This window comes from Cottoperca gobio, chromosome 8, assembly GCF_900634415.1.
Source record: "Cottoperca gobio chromosome 8, fCotGob3.1, whole genome shotgun sequence".
Lineage (NCBI taxonomy): Eukaryota > Metazoa > Chordata > Actinopteri > Perciformes > Bovichtidae > Cottoperca > Cottoperca gobio.
In genome coordinates, this window is record NC_041362.1 from 8,873,882 (window position 1) to 8,900,365 (window position 26,484).

General features: G+C 43.3%; 1 protein-coding gene across 1 annotated transcript; it reads left to right on the forward strand.

Moving 5' to 3' along the window:
- The first annotated feature begins 390 nt into the window (after positions 1-390).
- LOC115012084 (transcription factor Sox-9-A-like) lies at positions 391-4,019 on the forward strand. The gene is made up of 3 exons (XM_029437533.1): positions 391-818; positions 1,193-1,440; positions 1,767-4,019. Exons 1-3 carry the CDS (start codon positions 391-393, stop codon positions 2,525-2,527), a joined length of 1,437 nt encoding a protein of 478 aa, XP_029293393.1. The 3' UTR covers positions 2,528-4,019.
- The last annotated feature ends 22,465 nt before the right edge of the window (positions 4,020-26,484 follow it).

The window sequence follows — 26,484 nt, forward strand, 5'->3', positions numbered from 1 at the left end:
ACGTCTCCGCCTACCAAAAGTTTCCCCCAATCCTTTCCCTTGCCGTCAAACATAAATCGAGGCATCGCCTCCTGTGTCTCTAGACTCTTCAGCAATCCACCAAGAGTAGACCTCTCAGTCACATTTATCTTTAAAGTCACAGTTGCAAAGTTGAGCAATAGAAAGCGATCACTTGCAATTTACCTTCTTATCTGCGAAATTGTGAAAAGTCGAAGGAGCATCAAAAACTTTTATTTTTGACATTTACTTTGACTTAAAAGGATTCAAGTTTGCCAGTCAAGCTTTGCGCCCTGACAGGCTGTCACTGCAGTCTTTGGGCACAGCACTTGGATTTAGAAAGAAGGATTTTCTCCTTTTTTTTACTGCGAAGTTGTTCTTTATTTTTTTCGCATGAATCTACTCGATCCTTACCTGAAGATGACAGAAGAACAGGAGAAGTGTCACTCTGACGCTCCCAGCCCCTGCATGTCTGATGACTCCGCAGGCTCACCGTGCCCGTCAGGGTCCGGTTCGGACACTGAGAACACCCGGCCGTCCGACAACCACCTCCTCTTGGGTCCAGACTACAAGAAAGAGGGCGAAGAAGAAAAGTTCCCCGTGTGTATCAGAGATGCGGTGTCCCAGGTGTTGAAGGGTTACGATTGGACGCTGGTGCCCATGCCTGTGCGCGTTAACGGCTCAAATAAAAATAAACCTCACGTCAAAAGACCTATGAACGCATTCATGGTCTGGGCTCAAGCTGCACGGAGGAAGTTGGCCGATCAATACCCGCATCTGCACAACGCGGAACTCAGCAAAACCCTAGGCAAACTTTGGAGGTAGGTGCACTTTGCATTCTCAATCTCTTTTGCAGTGCGTTTTACGCGCATCTGTGCGCAGCGCACTATTATTTCGATTAAATGCACCACCTGCCTGCTGCTTCACATAGAGCTTTACAGTTTGAGAATTTGCCTATATTCAATTTAATATCTCTCTTTTACTGAATGTTTATTGTCATTTTGGATGTGCATGCACAGCGTAGGATACGCACTTTTTAAAAATCTGGTATTTGTTAATTATTGATATTGAAACGATACATGCAATAATTCAGTAAAGTGCACATGTCTTGCATTAATTAATCAACCGTGTCATGTGATTGTTGTTCATTTAATGTGTATTAATTTGAATGTACAATTCTCTGTGCTATTTTCAGATTGCTCAACGAAGTGGAGAAGCGCCCGTTTGTGGAAGAAGCTGAGCGTTTGAGAGTGCAGCATAAGAAGGACCACCCCGACTACAAATATCAGCCAAGGCGGAGAAAGTCTGTCAAGAACGGGCAGAACGACCCCGAAGACGGCGAGCAAACCCACATCTCTCCAAACGCGATCTTCAAGGCGCTGCAGAGGGCCGATTCTCCAGCGTCTAGTATGGGCGAGGTGCATTCTCCAGGAGAGCACTCAGGTAAGAAAAGAAATACAGAATGTAACATAAAGAAATAAAGAAAAATAGAAACCATTTTCTAGTATTTTTATTTCAAACAAGGCTCATTTTGGCACATATTGAAACAATCAAATATTTAGAAGCCTTTAGGGCCTTATACAGACAGCTGTTAATGATTAATAATTAAAAGCCATCAGCATTTACACCTGTCAGTATAGTGCCAACAAACTCCTCCTACTGAAAGCATTTACAATTATCTTGGTATTTAACCTTATCACCAGCCAACTTGCAGCTAAATTTGATTTAGAATTGAACTGTGTAGCTAACCCTGCCTTTTCTCTATCCAGGTCAGTCACAGGGCCCACCAACACCCCCAACCACCCCCAAGACAGAACTCCCGTCCACCAAACCGGAGCTGAAGCGCGAGGGGCGCCCCATACAGGAGGGCACCAGCCGCCAGCTCAACATCGACTTTGGAGCTGTGGACATTGGCGAGCTGAGCAGCGAGGTCATCTCCAACATGGGGAGCTTTGATGTCGATGAGTTTGATCAGTACCTGCCACTTCACAGCCATGCTGGGGTGACCGGAGCGGCCCAGGCTGGCTACACCAACAGCTACGGCATCAGCAGCTCCTCAGTCAGTCAGGCGGCCAATGTCGGGGCCCACGCCTGGATGTCCAAGCAGCAGCAGCAGCATTCTCTGACCACCCTGGGTGGAGGAGGAGAGCAAGGCCAGCAGGGTCAACAGAGAACCACCCAGATCAAGACAGAGCAGCTGAGCCCCAGCCACTACAGTGAGCAGCAGGGCTCCCCACAGCACATCACCTATGGGTCTTTCAACCTGCAGCACTACAGCGCCTCCTCTTACCCCTCCATCACAAGAGCACAATATGACTATTCAGATCACCAAGGTGGTGCCAACTCCTACTACAGCCACGCGGCTGGCCAAGGCTCTGGCCTGTACTCCACCTTCAGCTACATGAGTCCCAGCCAGAGGCCGATGTACACCCCGATCGCCGACACCACCGGAGTGCCCTCTGTGCCCCAGACCCACAGTCCCCAGCAGTGGGAGCAGCAGCCCATTTACACACAGCTCTCCAGGCCATGAGGAGGCGGCCCTCAGCACTGACTGTACAACATCCATCACATGCATAGACTTCTTTCTGCCCGGCGGCCTTTGCGCCACCATGCCCCACACCCTTCATTGCCAACAGAAAAACATGACAGGACTTTTTTTATAGTACTGAAAATATATCTTTGGATTGGCTCACAACAGTGCCTTTTGTATTGGTTGGAATTGTGATTATATTTTTTTAGATATAATGTTTAAAAAAAGTTAAATCCTCTGTGAGGATATACTGGTCATAAATATTTTAGTATGTACTGTGTATGTGTTCTGCTCTTGTCATCTTCATCATCATAATCAGTGTCTTATGCATCTTCATCATCAAGATTTCCAAGGTTTAACACAGCTAAAGGAGCGGGAATGCTGGGTAAATACACCCTCAGTGGCCTTACTTCTCACTAATGTATTTTTTGTACACAAGTAAGAAACACCAGTTTACTGACACTGCCGTCTTATAATACCTACAGCCTACATTCTGCTTTGAATTTTTGTACTGTACATATTTTATTGTAATTCCCATGAGATGCAAGGATTGAGCAATGCAGGTTCAAAATAGATTAGAATTTTTGGCCATGATATGACCATGTCATCAGTGAATTAGTCAAATGTTCTACTTCTTGTTCTTTGCTTTCGCTCAAATTATTGTGTTGGAAACGTTATAGCAGGTGCCATGTAATTCTACTAGGGGCCTTACTGTGTTGCTAGATGTAACTGAGCAATGCTTGCTTTTATCTGGGTACTGCCTTGATACCATTGGTGCCTCTGGAGCCACAGTGGAGAGGCTCCTTCCACTGGCATTGCAGTGTCGAAACCACAGCATAGTTCTGACTTCCTGCTTGAGGAGATGCAGGAAGTGACCTTTGACCTGATTCTCCTCAGCAGCCAGCAGGTCTTGAGTCTGGCGCGCTTCTATCATTCCTACAGCCCCATCCTTTTTCCTAACCTTTTTCTTAATTTATTCTTTAGCATTAATTTTATTTGAAAATAACTATTTGCAATTATCTTTTTAATTCAGCAGCCGCTAACTGAGATGAAACGTTTTTCAGTGGAATAGTTTGCTGTCATATGTGGTACAAATTTGTTTATTTATCATTTGTAAATGTTTCCGTATAAAATGTTCGTTTATTCATGATCTAGTTATTGTACAGATTACTTATAATTACACAATGAGTCTTTCTCTAAAAAAAGAAAAACTGGAAGTTTTCTCCTTTTCTTTCTAACAAATGAATTAATGAGTATGGAAGCTGCCGCCTGTTTTTTGTAAAGAATTTGCTGGAATCAACAGGATACTTTTTGTTTTTGAAAAAAAGTTGTGTTCCTCATTTTATATTCTGTATCATTAGTTCCCATCTTGTCATCTCCTTAATGCAGTTTCCGTAGGTAAACATGGCATTGTCTTAAAAGCTTATCTTTTGTATTATATTGTTTGCAATAAAAACAAAACACTGAGAAATATGTGGTTGTCTTGTGCCATTAATTATAAGCATGTTTCATACTGTAATATCTGTGTTGTATTGTACAGGTTTATTCATATTACAAGTTACCCACCACTGGCAGATGACTAGCTAAATTAAGATGATATTTCCTGAATCAATTTGAAGGCTTTATCTAACTCATATACTCAGAAAACGATGGAAATCCAGAAGATTGTTTTACTGTGACACAGCTAATCTAATTCCTGCCTTAATCAGAGGCAGCTTGTCGGCTACCCACTGCAGCAGTTTGCTAAAGTTATCGTTAGACCAACGTAAAGTGAATAACAAAAATCGGTATATTCAAGCGGTGGTTTTGCTTCTGGCTTCTCAGACCATGAGGTCACGGGTCCATTATTACCACGGCCTATCGAGAAGACGTATGTCCACACCCCTCCCCCCCGCCTGTATACACGACAGCTTAAAGAAACAAACTAGACATTGAATATTGTTTATTCATTACTTGCCAAGTAATATAGGAATAGAGCTGACCTTAATAAATCAGTGACAGTGTAAACACAATCAGGTACTATAGCTTTGTGTTGAAATTTGAGGCACATTCGCAGATGACGTCTCTTTCCTCACATCAACTCGACTGAACCTTTCTCTGCCACCCACCGCTGCACCTCATCTCACCGTGATGACTGGACAGTTTTTGCTTCAACTAGTCGCACTCTTACTATTCTTGCAACTCAGTACAAATTGAGAGATAGAAAAATAAGTTGTCAAGATTAAGCAGAATATTTGCAGAATGAGATAAATGGTAATTAAACACTGTTTTGATGAATCAAATAGAATCACAACCATTGTGTTATATCGTTGTAATATTTTAGAATATTACCTTTAAAAAGTTCTCCTGAGAAAGGGAAGCAATTGTTTTCATTTGTTCACTGCATATGTTGCACCAACATGTAAAGAGGAATAAAGGAAAGACTCCTTGAGAAGATGTTAATTATAATAATTTATTTATTAGTTGGTGTTAATTGTCTAGTCATCATTAAATGTTAGTGACTATTAGTGAACATTTACATTTAAAAAAAACTTTGTGTTTTTGTAGGTTTAAGTTTAAAACATTTTTTCAATGTATTTCTAGGGTTGCAAAATCCTAAAAGTAATGCTGTGTAATATTTATATTACCATCAAATCAATTTAATGAGTGCGTTTAGTGGGTTTGTTGTAAGTGGAAAATATTTTAAAACAATACCGCAGGGAACTCACTGACGAAAGAATATATCTACGGTTAGAATTGTGATTTAAAGTTGGTATCTAAAATGCATCTATATTCTTTTAAATCATGCCACTATAACTGATCACTGCAGTTAAAACAATAAAATGTAACTTTGCTACAAACTGCTGATTAAAACATTATTGTGTTATATAAACTGGCAAAAAAATAAAACATTATAATATGCAAGACAGAGATCCTACCGCCGGCTTGACTCGGCTGTGTCTGGTTAAATATGAGGGCTGACATCTTCCCCTCTGACGGTGAGGAGCGGACAGAGTGTGTGAAGCCGTGAGCCCACCTCCCACAGAGAGCCCCCCTGAGGCACATCCATCAGTGGATCCCTAGTGGCTCAGACCTGGAGCGAGGCAGCAGGGCAGCAGGGCCTCAGGGCCCAACAGGGCAAAGGGAGGCCAGTTAGTGATGGCTCGGGGGAGAGTAGAAAACTGTAGCAGTGGGATCACAAGGAAATAAACCTTGTTAAGCCACTTTTTCTATCTTCCAAACCAAGGAATTAATGACTGACATGACTGAGATATTAAGAAGCTCGGTCTCTTTTTTTTTCAGTTCAAAGTAGGATTAATTCTCCAAAACAGAAAGACCACAGACTGTCAGAAAAAAATATTTGAAGGGAATAAGGGAGCACATTCAACACAAACATGGACAGTTGTTAGGAGGAGTTCTTAATGTAAAAGAAATCTTGTCTGACTCAAACCATTGGCAACAGACATCACAATGTCCTGATGCTGTCTGAGCTGGCTCCAACAGGCGTAGAGTAACACAGTATTCAGGACATGATTAGCTCCTGATGGAAGATGTTGCCTGAGAGTTAAACTGCAGCCAACGTCTCTGTTCAGAAAACAAGGGAAAAAGTCAACTTTGGTAAACACAGGTTCCTCCAGCTTCAGAGAATGACCAGAACACTTTTGCTCAATTGTTTAATTCTCAGGTTGTTGGCGTGGGTGCATGGGAAAGTATGAAAAGTTTACATTTGTATGTCCAGCTCTTCAAAAACCAATCATGAAATCAGAGGATGTTATTATCACTTTTGGGAAATGATTAGTCTTTCAAAACTTATATGAATTATTACTTGAATTATTCATGAATAATAAGAACTCTGTCAGACAAACACTATTTCTGCATGGCTCCTTCCATTAATAAACAAACCCAATCTAGTTCCTCTGTGTTGCTTATAATTTTAAACAGAGTGTTTACATTTACTTTCCACAACTGGATAGTGTGTGGATGGGAGAAAAGTGTATTGAGTTTGTTGAAATATAGTTAGAGTAGCTAGACCAAGCACTTCCCTCAGTAAAAAAAAGCGTAGAGTGGTGATATCCACTTTCATCGTGTTTCATCAGAAAAGTGTCATGTGTGTCACCAAATCAGGAAATGACATCAGGATTGAGGCTCTCCTTGTGTGAGACCACGGTGACTCATTAGTTGGGCTTTTCTGCGGACACAGTGAGCCTTGCCAAGTAGCAGCCCAAACATAATGATGAATGCAACAAGTTCCACAGAGAAATGATAATGATCACAGCAACTACTAGACATTTTATTTTGAAATATACTACAGATTTCAAAGCAGCTGTTTATTCAGGATTTAGGAAATACACACTACAAGCTATTACTGTAAATCTGTATTAAAAATAGAACAGGGCATGCAAATAAAAAGCATCTTTTCTAAACCATGTGCCCTAGATTCCTGACTTCGGCTTGGAAAGTCTTGGCAGTGGCAGAGTGACCCAGCCAGTGAGTGGATCGGGGGACTGCTCCCCTCCGAACAGCAGGAGTGCCCTGATGAATGTTCCCGAGAGAGATCGGAAACAAGACCAAATTTTTCTTTCTTTTTTTTTTTTCAGACAGGCCTTTCCATGGGCAATTTTCCCAGGGCGACCCCATTATTATTCCACAGAGACGTCTGCCCCCTCCGATCCCTATGGGTGGTCTTTCTGAATGCAAAAGGAAGAGGAAAAGAAAAGAAAAAGGGAAATAAAATCTGGTGATACACCCGCGGAGACTGGACAACAATAAAATATACAACAAAGTAAAGTGAGACAAAACATGATGAAGAGTCAAACAGCACTCCTCCATATTGCAAGCTTACTCTATACTGATGGACTGTCTGGTGTGTATGTGTTGCCTGTTACAGTATTTCAAGAAGAAACGTTTCAAATGGTCTAATTAAGTAAAAAATGAACGATCTCAAACATACAAATATGTTATACAGTATATAATATGGCCAGTTTATTCTTCCTTGTTTATTTGTGCCACAATTCCTCTCTTTATATTACCTATGGGGACAGTTTGAATTGACCACCACACTGAGTTGCTTTTAAATTGTCCAGTCCATAAAATCCTTTTTTAAACCAATAAAAAACAGCCAGTGGAGGAAACCTCTGCTAAATCACAGAGAAAGACAAGCTGACCACAAGGCCGTTTCCATGGACGCTACACCCTCAGCTGAAAAACTACTATGTGCTGATTCAAGTTGGGAGCAAAGGGAGGGCAACTTTCCTACATCCTGAAGCTTATTGATCGTTGTATACATTAAATACGATGAGTTACCTGAACAACAGTCATCGGAGTCAACTTACTCTTGAGGGAATTATATTTATTTAAGTTTACGATCCCATCTTGCCACTGTTTGATTTTGCTCACTGTTTGAGTAGATTTAGGAAGTGAGACTTTGCCCCGCAGCCATCCATCTTACACTGGGCCCATGAGGACATCGGCCTGTGCCAAGAGGCCGAGCTGGGCCAGCCTGCTGGAGCCCTTGGTGAGCTCCCTGCCTTTGTCTAAGGATGTGGAAGAAACCTGGCACCGGCCCGAGGTCAGCGTCACAAAATTATATTACCATAATCCCATTAAGTGTGTCTGAGGCCTCATGAGCTCCAGCTCAGTCTGGGAGGAAGGTAGGTGAGGGCTGGCAGCGGGTGGGTTTGTGGCTGAAGAACTCAGTCAGTGCATGTTATGAGATGGTAATGTCCCTGCACTATATATCTTAGCCTATTTGATATTTTTGGCATATAATATGCAACTGCAAAGATGTATCATAAACTCACGTATTATTGTAGTCTGTGTTTCATCACAGTATGTGAAACTCATCTTCTGTGACAAAAATGTACTCCATACCCAAACAAATAAATAAAAAGGAACATATAAATGTGCCAAAAAGGAAGCCAACTCTCCATAATTGGAGCCAGGAGTCAAAACAAGATGATGGATCAAGTAATTGTCTCTATAAGCTTTATATAATCAAGCTTTCTCATCCTTATCTTTATTATCCCTTGCTTCGGAAAAGGATTCTCTCTAATAATATTGAGATTTTCCATCCAACTCTACATTTGTTTCCAATTAAGACACCGAGAGAAAGTTTGCGCCGTCCAACCAACACCACGGATACAGTAGTTTGTCTTTCTCTCTTCTGTACCTGGTGAATCGCCACAGAACATATCGTTCTACGGTGCACATGCCCATTGGGCACAGGTTGTTTGAGGGGATGCAAATCAACATGTCATCAAAACTGATACTGTTCTCACAGAGCATGAGAGCTGAGTATAAGCCATGCTCTGCCAGTTGATCCTTGCAGCATAACCGTGGCTCATACAGAGAGATTATGTTACGTGTAACATAGGAATGCGGCAGAGTTTCTGTGTTGTTTCATTGTGACCACGACTATGTACAAAACAACCAAATATTGTCCGCAAAGATGAAACTTTCTGCCATGCAGTCTTAACTATTTATATATTTGTTCAGCTCCTGAATTGCAAACAAGAGGTCTGCTGTGCGGTTTCTGTGTGCTTGCTTTCTATGGTCATAATTATCTTTCATGTTTGTCCTGTACTGGATAACAGCGTGAAAAACGTCGTCAGTTGAAGACTTCAGAGCGAAAGTGGGAGGTGTCTCACACGGGGTGGGAGGTATGTATGTGTTGGGGGAGCTAGTCACTATTAGTTGCTAGTTGTCGCAGTGACTACAGTAAGCCAAGCTCTGGAGTTTTGTCAGCAGCCGTTTCTTTACTTACTGGGCCCAGTATCTCAAACATACCTCCCTTATGTTTGTCCATTCCATCTACGGGACAACCAGTAAGACTTAATCCCTTGTCCAAATAAGTTAATACCTCAACTAACATGTAAAAGTAAAGTTCAGGGCCAGATGCAGATTCCTAAAGCAGACGGTGCCGTAAACCAATTAATTACACAGAGTGATTCAGTTTGTCATGGAGACATGAAGTGACACACGCGCACACACACACACACACGCACACGCACACACACACACACACACACACACACACACACACACACACACACACACACACACACACACACACACACACACACAGGCTCTCTCTCACACTGAGTCACACTCACACACACACTAAAGGAGGAAAGGAAAGGAGTAAAATGTCTGTATTTCACCTTTTTTCTTTATTGTGACATCCTCCACTTTGCATGCCTCTTTTTGTCAATGTGTGTGTTTACGTGTGTGTACGTGGGTTTCCTTTCCTCCCTTTTTCTCACTCTCTTTCTTTGCTGACCCCCCCGCCCCAGCATGTGTTCTGATATGGTTCGTGTCTGCTGCCTTTTCCTTTGGGAGAGGAGCTTAGTGAAATATGGGCAGAATGCCTTACGGTCAATGGGGTCTTCACTGGCCTCATTTCCTCCATGCAGAACTTTGTCAGAAATCGCCAAGCAGACCCCCCAGGCCTGATGCTGACAGCACAGGAGGAAGGTGACCGTATTGAGTTCCCTTAAAGTTGAAGCAAATATCACTTAACTGTAATAAACAGAAGCAGTAACTCTATTTGAGTAAAGAGGTTAATAAGACAAGTGTCTTGTGATTTGCCACTTAAGGTTTGCTGGGTAGATTACTGCAGCAAGACAGCTGACTGCTCACATAACTGGGTGACAATAAGCTGCAAGTTAAATCTGCACTGGCTTTGAAACAAATATCTGAAGGATAATTGAAAGCTAATTCAATGGATTTTTCAAAAAGAGAACAGCATCATGTGCTCATGCTTCCATCCTGAAACTTTCACAATGTGTGCTGCCTCTTTAGTGAATTAATTGGTAGCAGTTCTGGGATGGGGGTTGGGAAGGGCTTGGGTTTGTTCTGCTGTGTGCCCCTATTATTTTCTCCACAGGCAGTTTAGTGTTTTCCAACTACCTCTAAAGCATCAGCATTTTTGGCCTCATCGTGTGCAGAAGGGACTACTTTGAATCAAGGTGCAGGAGAACTCTCTGCATGAAGCGTTTATGCAACTCAAATTTTAGAGAGTAGTTGTTTTTTTGAAATGCCCATTCCTCTCAGACAGTTTTCTCTGTTTAATAGTCGTGTATCTTTTCTGGCACGTTATCGTTTAGTACGGCCCCAGCTATAAGTATGGATGGCCTTGAGAGATCAACGCACTGCAAATGAAGAAAACACATGCAAATGAAGAAACATCTTCAACAAGTTGACGACACACGAAAACATCAATGTGATGACACATGAGCATCATTTAGGAAAAGGAAAGCTCACAATACAATGGAAAGTGTTTCCAGGGGAGAATAAAAAAGTGATGCACACAGCTGGGACACGCTGCTGTTGCCCTTGTCTCTGGTTTCTGGTTTATAAGGCCATTGAAGTTGACTATAAGTCATTGTGAACGCATGATGCAAGAAACAGGCTTATGCTAGGATTAACAGCAGATATCTGCAACTATATCTGAATCATGCAATCACAATGTTACACTTTTTTCAGATTTTTGGTCATTTTCTAACACCTCCTTTGGATAGCCAACTTCAATAACTTCCTAAGTCACAAACAATGGCAACAACAAGCGCTGTGTTACCTTGCTGTGTGCGTCCCTTTTTAGTGTCCCTAGTAAACAGTTTCCATGTTATTGTGAGATACTTGCAGCGTTTTCTCTAAATGCTGCACATGTCTCGTCCAATTGATGTTTTCATGCGTTGTTATATAGGTGAAGATGTTTCTTCATTTGCTTGTGTTGTGCCTATTTGAACGCGTCTTCATAATTTGCAGTGCATTGAGCTCTCGGGGGCCACTGGACATAAATTAAGATTTAAAACTCCTCCCAATTCGGCAGCTGTATTTAAAAAAAAAAAAAATGTAATCTTTTCCATATGCTTTTTTTCTGCCAGGGGCTCAGAAAACATGGAATTAGCAACATGTCCCAGAGTGCTTTGCAACAGCAGCTGTGGTGAACAGGTGTGTAGTGAGCACTTGGCGAGGGTGATGAGGTCTGCCACCTGTTAAATGCATAAAACAAAAGATTGTTGCTTAACTAGTGCAGAGAGAGACAGAAAGAGATGTCTACCTCTTTTGTTTCTATGTTAGATTATCAGAGTAGACCAAACTAGCCGATACATCTGGAGGAAGAGACAGTAGGAAAAAAATACAAAAGAAATGACAGTAAAGTGTCCGTTTGACGTGGGCTGGATGAAGGAGAAATTTGAATCTCTCCTTTTAGGGCAGGATCACAAAGTGGGATTTCAATAAATGAGTGAGTGCCGTACCCAAGTGCAGAGCCAAAGCTGCCAGACGGTACATCCTCTCTCTCTCTCTCTCTCTCTCTCTCTCTCTCTCTCTCTCTCTCTCTCGCTCTCTCTCTCTTCACTTTCTGTAACTTGCTGTGAAATTCCAAGGAGACGTCAGGAAGAGAAGAGTTAGGAGGCAGAAATGTAGTTTCACTAAAACCAACTTCTCAAATTTAACGATTAGTGTTCTTACAGGAGAAATGTGACTTTTTTATTGTCTTATAACACTCAGTTTTTCTCCATTATTGTTAAGTTTGACCGCAAGCAAATGACAGTGAGAAGCCTCCAAACTGCAGATGAGGCTGCTGGTGTTCGTGGGCCTCGATGGCCCATTGGCATTGGCCAAAGGCGAGTGAGATGAAGCTCCTAACCCTGGGAAAATCATGCCCTCTCCTGATTTATGATAGCTGTGAAAACTTCAAAATTCTCTCCCAGACGTGTCAACAAACATCACAGCGCAGGTTCAGCTATGCGTGTGCTCATGTGCAAAGATCCAACAGGCCTGTTTGACACCTTGTTAAGGTTTTCCTCTCCTTCCTCCTGCCCTTGCACATCCATGCCTCTGTGGCCCTCTGGGCTTTGGGCACTGACCCCAGAACTCTGAGGATCACTCAAAAGAGCCTCCTAACCACCACAACAATCTGGCAACATTTGGTCTCCAGATTGTTTTCTTCCTGAGGTTTCCCCATGAACCTTCTTTTAAAGCTTCTATTTATTGTTGTAAGGCAAACTTATATGTTACCAGTGTTTCAGCAGCTCCCTGTTTCTACTGCTATTATTGGCTATAATAACGATAGATATCAAACACAAACTCATCACCGCAGAATCACAAATTCATAGGAGTGGGAACAAATTGAGAAACAAAACTTGTTTCTCTACAGTTGCAAATCTTTGTAAAGTCTCCATTCAGTTATAAATCTGTTAAATCAAAGGTCTGTTAACCTCTACATTACAGGTTTTATGTCCTACCTAGACCATGACAAAAGTCCAAGGACCTGTGTCCCTGTGTCTAATCTTCCAAAGTACTCCACAATAACCATGAGAACAGGCTCTCCTGTAAGATCCAGGAATGCACTGTTGCATATCAATGACCCACATCAACGGAGAAATACAGAGAAGAGAGAGAGAGGGAGAGAGACAACAAAAAGAGAGGATAAAAGGGCCCCTTCCTAACACAGTCACACACACACTCACACACACACACAAACACACTACAAACACACTACAAACACACAGAGGCAGGCAAGTCCGTGAAATATGACAGCCCCACGGTGAAGAAGGTGGGGGTGAGGGAAGCCATATTGTAACAATCTTATTCTGTGGTCATTAATCGTATCCTGCTGTTCCAGCCTCCCCGACCGTGTGCGCTGAGCGTATGTCAAACACATTTCCCCTCTCTCGGTGGGCGCACTCCCAGCCAGCTCTAATGCTGCACAAAGACACAAACCCTGAGAGCTCCTGAAGGCAGACAGGCCAGATAATCTCCCCCTCGGACTCCAGCGCCAAGTCCAGAGCCAGCCATAAAGACATGGAGAGACACAGGCCCACAGGGAACGTCCTTTGGCCTGGCTACTGCAAATGCTACCACGCTACATTCACAACAAACGCCCCGACAAATCACATATATTGTGAATAAAAAAGGAAATATTTCAACAAACCTCTTTATCTCTGTCCCTGCTGGCTTCCTGACTGAAAGTTGTGAAATGCTACTGTTTAAATGTACACAAATGCCTCACTGCTGTTTTTTTCCCCCACATCTTTCCACAAGTGGGTTCCAAATACAGATGGCTTAGCTCAAAAATCTGTCCTAGGTAGGCTTATATGATCAGTGCAAAGGAACACTTTAATATGACATTGGGTTGGAATGGAGAACAAAAGTAATCATTTGAGATACGCTTCTGTTATATAACTGATTACAGTTTCAGTACTCCAAAGAGATCCGAAAATCTGTTCATTGATAAACATAGACAATTTCTGGGCAGCCATGAGTATTTGGCAACAGTAAAGTGGTCTTCCCTCTTCTTTTTTATCCATCTCCCTCATACTGCTTGTCTTGCTCCCTCTTTCCCCCTCCTGCTGTGAGCTGCCTCATTAGGGAAGTGATAATGTAACCCCTCTGTTTCATCAAGCGCTGCCATTTGTCATTATGACTGACAAGTGCCGCGGTGAGCCAACTGAGTGACAGGAAGAAAGGCCTCCCATTGGTCCTGTAACTAGTTTTATCTATCGCTGTACCTTTCTCTCGCTTTTCTTTTTCAACAATGCCTCAGTGCATAAGGAAACACACAAATTAAAAGTTTAAAAATGCTACTATTTTTGCGCTGTCACTATGAATGCTATCAAATATACATGGCACATATTGTTATCATCAATCACTCTCTATATTTCCATATTGTAAGTGGTTCTACATATTTCTCAAACTGCATATGAGGACTTTTGCCAGAAACCTGAGATGTCTCTTGACAAGTGGAGTCTCCAGAGCAAAGGAAACTCAGTCTGAAACCCCATCAATCACAGCACAGGAGATTGGTTGAAAGACCTGCTTTTCACTAACATACATAATAGATTGCAAAGCTGTCAAAATAGCTTGATTGTGGAGATTTATTGATCACAGATCAAAGACTTTCGACACAGTGCAGCTACTGTAAATGATTTATTTGGGTTCACTACTGTTGCTATTAGAAGGAAAACAATGTTTTTTATCGCTATGCATGCTTAAGCACGTGGGTATTTTATCTCACCATCCCCATCTTACGCTTACACCACTTTTAATAAGTCTCTCAGGAGCTATACCCAAATAAAGTAAAACAGCAACTCAATGAAAAAAGTAAAATAAGAATCTGAATGTGACTGAAACAAGAAGATGCACAATGAACACTTCTAGAATAAAGACACACTTAACATGATCAAATTATGCCTATAGTAAAGGGATGAGTATAAGGAGCTGAAGATGCCTTGACAGAACCCTTGACCTGTGGGTCTAAGTTGGGGTGGGTGCCCCTCAGTGGGGACAGCAGAAGGGTGATTGATTGGGTCCCTGTCAGCAGGCTCAGCTGGACATCCTAGAAAGATCTCCCCATCCATCACATCGCCTAGACCCAGGAGGAGCTGTTTCCAGATGGGCAGCATTGTTCCTGGGCCACCCTGTCAGACGTCTGGAAGACTCCGCAAGACCCCAAATGTTACTGATAGCAGCCACAGACAACCTACAACCTCTGCATCTGTGCCCGTCCGTCTACACGCTTTCCGATTTCATAGCACACACCTAATCGATACCATACACCAGATAGGACTTGCAGAGACAATAGCTGTCATTACAATCACTAGCCATAGCTCAGTGATCATCCGCACAGTGGAGATAAGAGGTTGCAGTGATGGTGCGCTGGCAGTGATCACTGTGTCTAGTGCCTAGTGAGGCATAACATGGAGACTTAATTGTGGTGCAAGGCCTAATTGCACGGTCAGGACAGGGGGTAATGAGTTAATCCCAAACCAGTCATCCATGATGAGAAGAAGCAAGTCCTGAGCACAGTAATTACACTGCTGCTCATTAACCTCTAAGCTTTAGGACACGGGGGAGAGGGATGTGTTAGATTTTGTCGATGTTTTATATCTTTAAGGAGGTTTGATAACAAGTTGCATGTATAAGTGGTGGTCTTACAATTAAGCAGTCCTCCATTCACCAGCCAACCCAGGGAGGCCAGGAGTTCAGTCGGTGATTCTGAAGACCAGGAGTGCATGCCAGGTTGACCGACTTTAATGTATTTTCTATGAGGGGACCGGGGAGCTATTTAGGGAAATGGGTGGGGATATATTCAGATTCAGAATACTTTTCTATCCAGGGGGGAAATTAGATTGCACAACTACTCCACTTTAGATTGAAATATAATAAAATAAAATAAGATATTTATACAAACATAGGGGAGTAAAAGTTCAAATGTGAACGCTGTATTATAATATATAACAATTAATATCTAATGTATATTACAATATATACAGCAGGGTAATCATTTTAATAAGGCTGAAAAACAATATTAGTGCTTGCAATGTACAGTGTAATAGAGTAATGATGGCAAGTGAATAGAGTATTGTACAGTTGAAAGTAGATATAATAATAATGGATATATAATATGTGATCCTATGGCCCCACTATGACAGGCGTCACGCCACCCTCACCGTAATGATCTCTTCCATATGGACCCAGGAATGGTCAGTCTGTGTTTACACGAGCTGATCCCCAAAACGTGTCCCGAGACTCGTTTTCTGGCAGTGCAGCCCGTGAGGAGAGCAGACGAAAGGCGCTTGGGCAATCAAGACACCCCCCACTGAAGTCCATTAACGCAGACTGCACAGTGGCACCAAACAGCAGCAACCTGCCAAAACACCCCCCAGTTCCACACGCACTTATACACATACACTTAAACACACACCAAACACTGTTAAAGATTACACCCATCATATTTTCATAATAGTTGGAGGCACCTGAAGTCAAGGCCAAGTCAACACATTTTGCCTGGCAGCCTATGAAAAGGGCCATTTATGTGGATTGCATATCAAAAGCATTTCATCTGTGTTTGCTTCAGAAAATTGAAGAAAATATCAGGGTGTCACATTCGGATGGCATCCTTAAAGAATCTGAGCTTCTTTGTCAGCCTTGGACTGAAGAAGGTGTTAAATCATTTTAACAAGGTGGAAGTCTAAAGTCTCCTGAGTTTCACTGCCAAACTAAATCCTGGCAGGTATACTTCAAGACTGGTACCGGTCATTGCAACGGTACTTACAGCCTCCTGCTCTGAAAGTAAAAGTAAAAAGTGGAACAATTTTGACAGTTTGGTCCTTTGAAAGGTGCATTCAGCAGTCAGGAGATTCATCATAGTGATATGAGACAATCTCACAGAGTGACAGAGAAGTCTGGAACACTGATCATTAATGAGACTGTGATCATTTCCCTGGTGTACCTTCTATAGGTTCGGACAAAAAAGAAGTCTCCCTGATAGCCTCTCCTTGATTCAAAACACCAATTCACCCTCAAAGTATAAACCCCTCTGTGGATGTTTGGAGAAGGGGGCTCTCCCCATAGTCTACCTAAGAAACCACTTCCCCTGGAATGAAAACAGATCCATTATAGGACCCTGGTATCTCCTCTCCTACTGGGGCACCTCTCTCAGTCCTCACTGAGTTCAGGGTCTGGGCTTAGCGATGGGCGCTGTGATGGCGGAAAACTGCCCCTTCTCTGTTGACTCAGAGCTGGAAGTGAGTAAGCTGAACTCGGGCCTTGTCTCACTAGGGACCAGCCGCACCCCGCTAATGACATCCAGCCCTTGACATTCTTAAAAAGTCTCTGGTTATTAAGGAAAACAAACAAAGACATCAGACTCACTCACTCTCTGCGCTAACAAATACCGTCCCCAGGCAATCTGGTAGATTGCTGGTGCAACTCAATAGTCCCCTGTTGAAAATCAAATCAGGTTATGGTGATTTGGAATGAACGGCGAGTGTAGCCCAGCATTTATCCTGTGAAGTGAATGAAGGAGACAGCCGTAGATTTGATAACAGGCAGAGTGTGTGCAGGAAGGGAGTGTGCCTACCTGACTTAGAGACTCAAGTTTTCCAGCTACTATACTGGGAGGAGCAAAGGAGAAAATGCACACACACAAACCTTTGCAGTCTAAAGTGATGTGCAAAGGGATCTTTTTGGTGGGATGTGGTTCACATCCCAACCCCTCCACCTGCCCCCAAATCCCTTTTCTCTGCTCCCTCCCCCATGTTGCCACACATCATTGCCCTGCTAAATGCTGACAATTGGTGACAAATGGACTGCACTGCACACTGTGCGTCAGTTGCCCCGGGAGACGGTGGCGGACTCGGGGCAGGGAAGGAAAGCAGAGGAGGAAGGGAGCGGGGAGTCTTTGCAGCAGCAAGGCGCCTGGCACAGGTGGCTGAAAATCAATACAGATCCGGCCTCTGATTGGGCCTGACAGCACAAGAGCAGTGGAGTGTGGGAATCCACTGAGTGCCACACACAGATAAATTGGATGATGGAGGGTAAGAGAGCAAAGGAAGAGTCGAGCGGAGAGGGTGGGGGTGGGGACAAGACACGTTATTGCACATTATCACAATGACATTTTGACAGGGCGACAAGGACACACTCCGAACGCATGCACACATACTACAGGATAGATGAGGAAGACACTTTAACAGATGGCACCTGAACACTGACACACAATTCATATTTTGCATGTTTCTGTGGCTCGTTTAATTATACTACAGTCCCGGGGGAATTATACAGTTCAGGGTTAACAATTCAGTTGCTGACAGGGACATGTTGAGCTATTAGGAGACTAAATGCTCTGGTTTAGTGCAAATAACACTGGCTCATGCATGCATAAACACACGCACTTGCAGGCTCGCTTTCTGTCATGCACAAACACACACTTGCTGAGCTTGCAGTCACACTAATTTCATCCAAGGCTGAGTGCACGCGAAAGTGTTGCACGGTGGCCGCTGCCTGGCTTAAACATGTGACCAGCCATTCCTGCGGGCCCAGAGGGGAGAAGCTAAATGAAATAAAACAAATGAGTTAGTGAAGAAATAAATAAATACATTTCAAGAACCAGAAGAAACTCTTTCTAAAATATGATAATCAAAGCTCGTTCAAGGTTGTCATCACCTCTGTCATGTCTTGGAAGGAATTAATTGGCAAGTGCACACAAAAAATTGACAAAATTGTTTCAACACCATAAAGCATAAAATGTCCCACTGTTTACTGACTCCATAATAATTCATCAACTCATTTGTGTATGAAATCCATTCCTCCAGATGTAGGCCTACCTATCATATCAATGCCAGGGAAATCACGATTTAGTGAATGAAACAAACTGCTTCCTGAAGAGAATACAAAGATTAGTGACACAAGGAAAGGGGTTTAATCGCCATAAGTGTTGTTTGGCCTGTGCTCTAACTTGTTCACCATGACTAAATATACAATTTTACACAACTGTACTTTATGGTTGTGGATATGTTTTTTTGTGCACATTTGAATCAATGCAGATTAACTGAGATGTTAAGCCAAAAGTTTCAGAGAGTTGGAACCCACTCATGGAGACCCCAGTTCACTGTCAGTATATTTGACAGGAACGAACCTAGAGTAAGTGACATTCCCACCCTGCACCCCCTGGTAAAAGACCCCTCCCACATATGACAGTACAAATTAATCAAGATCGCAAACGAAACATCACCCCTCAGTGCAACAAAAGGATTTTCCCCAGCCCTCTGTGGCCTCACCAGGCAATTAAACTGCAAGTGCATGTGCGCATGCTTATATGCAGCTATGTCAACAACTGCATCCCATGTCATGAATTCTTCTTCATGCATTAAACATGAGCAAATATCTGTGTCAAAACCAGCAATGCATATTTACGTGCGTGTGAGTGTTTGCTTTGTAAGAGAGTGTTTGTACATCCATGTTGAGGAAAGTGTGTTTTGTGTGAAAAGGGGGGCACAGAGGGGCGCCGCGATCAGCTGTGTGCAGGTTGCCGTCTTTGAGGGCTGGCTGGGTGGGGGTTTGAGGACATGTCGGCCCTGTGTGTGGGAACCCCGCGCTCCTCACTTCTCATACATTGTTCTCCTGCTCCTACAAACCGTTAATGCCACAAAAGATGCTCAGCCTATTGTGGCCCGGGACAGCTGAGGGGGGAGGGCAATGGGGCGGAGGCAGGCAAGGGAGGAGGGGTCTGGCCTAGCCTGAGCCTGGTATGGCTACCTTGGCTACCTCCCTCCTCTCCTCTCCCCTCCTAAAAGAGAAGCGAAAAGCAGAATCACTCTCTCCACAAGAGCTCTCTCTCTCCTCTCTCGAAACTCGGAAATCTCCTCTCCGAGAGGAGAGGAGAGACTCCTCTCTGACTTTCCTCCTCGCGATACTCCTCTCCCTCCTCTCCTCTCTTCTTCTCCTGCTCCTCTCTCCTCTCTTCTCTCCTCTCCTCTCCTCTCCTCTCCTCTCCTCTCCTCTTCACTCCTCTCCTACTCCTCTCCTCTCCAGCTCCTTACCTCTCCTCTCCCTCTCCTCTCCCTCCTCTTCTCTCTTCACTCAGCTCTGCCACTTAGCCCCTCTCAAGAGGATTTGGCAGGGCTGGATTTAGGGGGCCGATGCTTATCATACAAAAGAATTAAACCAACTCAAGGTCCGAGCTTTCTCTTCTAGTCTGCTATGGCTAATCTGAGAATCTGTGAAGGAGGGCTTAGGTGATGTTACATTTTCATTAGACTTCTGATGGCAAACGGGCCACTAATGGTAAGAGCCCTGGGTGCCATTGTCATGCAAATCCTGATTATTTCTTTAATTAAAGCATCAGAGGGGGGCAAGAGGGGAGAAGGGGTGGAGTTGACACTGACAGAACTGCATGTCCTTACCCCTACTAGACAAGGATTCTCACGTCCGTCCCAGACTAGAGATCTGGGGCTCTGGGGGATTTGGCTGGTTTGTGAAAGGCTGGTTGGGTTAGGGGATTGAGGCTGAGCCTTTGAATCTGTGACACAGGTCGCCTATATTGCCTTTAGAGACTATAATGTTATCTAAGCCTAAAACAAGTTACAAGTTACTGCAAAGAAAGCTGGTTGATTGCATATCTATTTGAAGTGCACAGCTATAGGCTATATTAAATTTGCACTCAGCAAAGGTCAGTGCCTATCTGAGGTTCTGACTTTTGTGCTATTTCTATACTTATAAGAGCGAGGTCACATTACCTCACAAGGACAAAATGTTCCTCACCACTGCTCAAATTTTATCATGTTTATCACTGCAAAGTAAATTCCTGAAAAAACCCCAAACCCCAGAGAAGATGGATTCAATGGGATAATTGTGAGCTGAACTGGAACCGTTCACAACAAACTAGCTCACGATTGATAGCTGCGATGACCGCCTGTTTCTGCAGGGTGAAAATAAGGCAGTTTCTGCTGGTTTCTGTTCCCTAGAGATGATGTGCGCTACAAAAATGGAAGGCAGAAAAACATTGAATGTTGGGGTAGATGAGCGATCCACCCGCAGGATCTGTATTGTTTGTCCTCGCCACGGTTCTGGTATTCATGTGAAGACTTTGTTCACCCTGTACGGCTGTGGACCAGATGTGATCCTAAACTGACTGTGGAGCAGGACAGGGATCGCTGTTAGCACTGGAGATAGAGGTGGGGGAAGAGTAGTCAAATGTGCACAAGACCCTCCCTAAACACCTCCACTCCAGTAGCGGGTGAGAACTTAGTGTGTGCATGTGTGTGTGTGTGTGCGCACACGCGTGTCATGGTTGGTGGTGAGCGCGCACTGCTGGTGATGACTGTTGGAGGTGGAGGGATGTTGGGGGGAGTGGAAGGCAGGAAAGGAAGGGGTGTGTGTGGAAACCCTGAGAACTTTTTTTTCTCTTGGCGTAGCTGCGCTGCTCTCCAGGACCACGGAGTGTTGCCCCCCTGCAGTTTAAGCCTCTGTCTCTTTTTGTCCCCAGCACAACAGCCTGTGGCATTCCATGGCAGCAAATCTGGCTGTGCTGTCACATGGGGGAGATTAGCCAAACTAAGACCTCAATAGAATGCTCACTTTACTCACCCATTCCAGCAGTGGCCGCCCCCCGCGCCCAAACACCCTCACACACCCAATTTAACCGTTCCTCGTCTAGACAGAGTGCAAAGCGATTATTATTGGCATTATTAAGTCTTATAGGCAATGCTCTTTTTTTCATTGTCACATTCCCAGCGGTACACATGAGCTTCCAAGCAATGAGCCCCATATCCCACTGAGAAGGGCACTTCCTCGTTGTTCGGGCCTGTGCAGCGCTCCACCTGGCCTAACTCTAGCTTCTGAGACTAGACGCAAAATATCTTGCAGTGGATTTACATCTATTTCCTATCCTTTTTCTTCAGTTACTGTGGTTTCTCCTGCCTTCTGGCTCCTCCGGCCCACCTCCCCTTCATAATGCAGTTATTCTGAGCTTGGTCACAGATATTTAGAGCTATTCTAGCCACACCGCCACAACCCAAACACACATACCATCCTTATCTGGCATGGGGACATTCAGAGGAGGATCTTCCAGGAAACGAAGCTCCAGCAGGCTGCAGAGGTCTGTTGCTGCCTGAAGGTACCTAGGATGAACTGGGAAGGGGACAGGGGGGAAACAGTTGAGATCTGGGTTGAACAGAACCTTCTCCTAGGGGGTACTGCAAGAACAAAGCCATCTGACTGCATTTATAGACAAAGAGGGAAGCACATATGGTTCATGTTTGTAGCATGTCAGACTTACACCATTTGCCCTTTTTAAACAACCCCTCCAGACTCATTTACATATGTATTCATGGCCAAATGGGAATTATTAGATTAAGATTTACCAGATATATTCCGTGGGCACGTTTTTTCAAACCCGCTTACATCAGGTTGGAGTTAATGCACTGAAAGAGGACACTTCTCAGATTATAGTAGTAGACAGAATCTGATGATGGTTATGATTTTTGAGTTAAGACCATTGTTCCAGTTATTGGTTAAGTGAATCAATCTTACTTTTTGGGTTAGCTTTAAAGATATAGGGATGGCTGAGCTTCATGAGGCCCAGGGACTGAGGCCAGAGCAATAGTCTGAGTTTGCAGCTGGAGTCTGGGGGCCACAGTTGCAGCAGCACAGAAAATAATTAGGTTTATTTTCATGTAATGGTCCACTGCCCAGAGCAGCACCATTGCTAAGCATAGGCAAAAAGCTATTTAATCGCTGCCACTTAAAAGGACCTCTCTTACCGCCTTCCAAAATGGATGTCATTAATGGACCAGGTCTGGTTGAAAAGGGGTGAGGGTAGGGACATTGCAGGCATGGGGGGGGGGGGGGGGGGAGGGGTTGATACATTAAGAAAGGATATATGGGCAAGAGCTGCCCAATCCAAACTGGCGAGCCTCTCAGGCTGTGCCTCAGTGGCACTACCTCACTCACCTGTTTTGCATTACAGGCAGAGCAAAAGCAACAGTAAACCATGAACCATGAAGTTTAACCATTAAGCATTGCAATATAATTGCGGTATATTTGCTCTGAAGTCACGTACTTGACACTTATTGCTGAACAGAAACAATAAAAAATTGGAGCTGCATGTAGACCACAAGGGAGGATACTCTAAACCTACATTACGATCTAATCACAAACTCCTGCCAATTCCGTAACAGGTCACCACAAGCCATCTGTCCGGATACCTATGAGCACATAATTCACTGAAATTATACATCACAAAAAGCAATATATTCCTTACTTTCATAAACACTTAGATATTCAATTCAGATTGAATCATCATATTTTAGATTCTGGTTCCAAATACACAGGACTGATTTTGTTTATCCTCATCACTCAGTGTGTTGCTTGCTTCTGACGTAGCTATCTGGCAGCTCCAGCCAACCCAGCGCATCACAGTTCCAGCACAGTCCCAGCCAGGCTTCGCCAGGCCTGCAGCAGCGGTAGGCCTGCTGGCTTTTACTGGACAGATTAAGTCATGCTTTTGCGTCTGGGAGACATTGAGAGACCCAACGATCATCTAAGACACCAGTGATCCAACACAACCAGTGGAGAGGAGCACCAGTGACGTGCATAAATCACATCATGCAAACCCCTGTATCTCCAAGAGAACGCTACGGAGTGCCTAGCTCACCTTGCACCACTGGCAAGTCATGTAGGTCCATGATCTTTGCATTAAACTACAGTATAGTCAAGAAGTGGTAAGTAAAATGGAAAAGTCCAAGATGAAAGTAATAGCTTTGGATCACTGCAGAGTTGGAGGTCATGTGCGTGTAAATGATCAGACTGTGGGGTGCGGCGCCCCTGTACTTCTGCGAGTTGTTGGTGGGTGCCTTCATCTTTCTCCTACATGAGAATTAAGGCGCCTGAGTTAAGTTTACCTCTCTTTGTCAGGCTTTGGGTGCCTGTCAAACAGACAAACCTTAATCACCTCCTCTTGGCAGTTGACCCAGTTCTTATAGGCTGTCTTTACAACATGGAAGCTGCGTGCATATTCAACATATCCATTAACTATGGTTTAATCCCAACTCGTTGCATCCCCAGGGGTACGGGATTACCAAAAAACTAGAAAAATAGGGACCAGATTATTAATGGGGAGACCAGTGAATGTTTTTGTCACAGATGTCCTCTTGCCACTGTTGTGACGCACGCACACACACACGCACGCACGCACGCACGCACGCACGCACGCACGCACGCACGCACGCACGCACACACAGTCAGGAGCAGGAGTGAAGTCAGTGCTTGGCACATCAAGCTGGTGTGGGTACCTGAGATGTCAGGCTACTGGCTCCGCTGGTTCAGGCTGTTATTGCCTGCTATTTCCACTAACAACAGCGGTGCTTTGCCAGTGGGGTCACCATCTCACACAACAGTCTCACAATGCTGCATTGTCCGTAATATGCTAATATTGGTGGTAAAAGCAAGTGGTTTTAGACAAAGGTTGACTAAAGGTTTGTGATGTTGCTCAAACAACAATTTCCCCCCTGTTTAACAGATTCTGCTATCAGGAATTTTCCAGCTGTCTCATGTGGTAACCCTTTGGCTAATAGCATTCAACTTAGTATTCATGAAGCGTCCTACACTTCCCTGCTTGTTTGCTTTCTGCTGTGTTCTCACCATAAATTTTGGTGCCCGGAACAGCAACTTACAATGGTTTATATACTTTTAGTTTTGAGACTGCGTGCACGTGGAAGTGTGCATGTGTGCCTGTGAACATATATTGGATACACATGCATTGGGTTATATGCATTTTTATTGCGTTTAGAACTTATTGATACACGTTGCCCACAAAAACTTGCAATATAAGAAGGGAATCTGGAATTTCCATAATAACCTGGAACCTCTTGATGTTTAATTGTTTTTGTAGTTTACAGGAAAGCTTTTGGAACTGTCTTTCAGTTCTGTTCTTGTCAAATCTCTGACCTTTTGCATGACACAAACCTTTACTGCAGCTTTGAGAAACACATTTACTGCAACTTTGAGAGGCAATTGGGGATTTTTAACCCGTGCTTTGGTGTGGAAAACATACAACCACAGCGGCAGGTTTGACATGGAAACAAGGGAGTAAGCATGCTGAGACAGAAGCTGTGAATTCCCACTCCCAAGAAGGCTATAGCTGGGAAAGTGTGAAGTTTTGTCGTCCCCGTGGAAAAGGGAACGCACCCGTGGAAGCCATCTCTTAAGAAAAGAGAAGCATAAACCACAAAGGTTATAGCAAGAATACTACTTACAAAGAAATTATCACAATCACTACGTCACTACACAGTGGGAATGACTGACAGGACAGTGTATTTAAACACACACGGCAGAACTTCCCCTTTAAAGTGTGAAAACTGAAAATGTGTCTGCATGATATCACCCGCGTCAGACAGACGTGACAAAACAGAGAGAAGTGAAAGTGCATAATGTTTGTGTTCAGCCCACACTGATGATGTCAAAGCGTCTCGTGAAGATCAGACATTTGACCATGCTAGGAATGTCTCTACCATGTGAAACATAACTTGGAAAAGATAGGGTAATTAAATGATCGGACTATTACCAACCCCTTGGTAATAGTCTCTTGACTCTGAACTAACAAATGAGATCACATTTTTATAATGAGGAGTAACTCCTTAAATGATCACCGATTTAAAGTGTTAAACACTGAGGTATGTGTTTCTGACACATAATGAGTCATTTTGTGCTTGTTATTATATAATCTAAAACAGTATTAACCCAGCTGGTTTACTTTAGTAATCATAATTATATAATTTCTTAAATTAGTTTTTATTATCTATATACATAATTACTATTATTTATATAATTATTAGATAACATGTTTTTATGAAACATAAGAGAGTAAAAAGAAAAAGAATATGATGTTTTCTTTCAAAATCTTAAATAGAAAGTTTCTGTAATACACAATTACCACTTTCATATTGTTTTATTTATGTAGTTTGTTTTGTTTTTTTAAATGTTCATTTGATTTCATAGATGGGACGTGAAAGAAACAGACACAGAGCAGATGGAAAAACATTGCTTTCCTCAGCTAGACTTTTAAAATGAACTATAATTGGTATTCTTGGAAGCTGTTTTAGTTACTGTATGTGTGAACATTATATCCCTGAGCCTGTATTAGCCGCTGACCCAGACTCACTCAGCACACCTCCACCAGCGTCGCCAACTCAACGCAACAAATTGCGCAGCAAATGTGTCACAAAGTCCTCAAGCAACAGTGCACAATGCTATAAGAGAAATGCAGAAGTCGTGGCTATATACAATCATTTTTCCAGCACCCTTTCCTGAATGCAGTGGAACTAAAGTCTCATACCGGGTATCAGTTTCCACTTTCCAGCTCCCTATAATTGAACAAATTGCTTTGAATCAGATTTGCTTGCACGGTCTGTTCTTTGTTATACGGGTTCAGAGTGATTACAGGATCATGACTGAGCTTTGCCTCAAATGATGACAAACTACATGGATTCTCTTCATAATGTGTTCTCCCTTGGCCAGCCATATTTTTGCTATATTGCTGGCTTGCTGCTGTAGAGTCCTGCTGACTAGTTCAGGTTCAAAAGGAAAGATGAGGAGTTTGTTTTGTTGTATGAAACTAATATCTAAAAGCATCAAACCACTTACAACAAGTGTTTGAGAGAATGTGTCCACTGAGCTACTGGCTCCAAGACGCT

What these genes read in the sequence shown, in the direction of transcription:
- LOC115012084 (XM_029437533.1), top strand. Translation starts at nt 391, where the DNA reads ATGAATCTACTCGATCCTTACCTGAAGATGACAGAAGAACAGGAGAAG. An exon ending in ACCCTAGGCAAACTTTGGAG is followed by an intron (nt 819 to 1,192) that starts GTAGGTGCACTT and finishes TGCTATTTTCAG; the next exon opens with ATTGCTCAACGAAGTGGAGA. An exon ending in TTCTCCAGGAGAGCACTCAG is followed by an intron (nt 1,441 to 1,766) that starts GTAAGAAAAGAA and finishes TTCTCTATCCAG; the next exon opens with GTCAGTCACAGGGCCCACCA.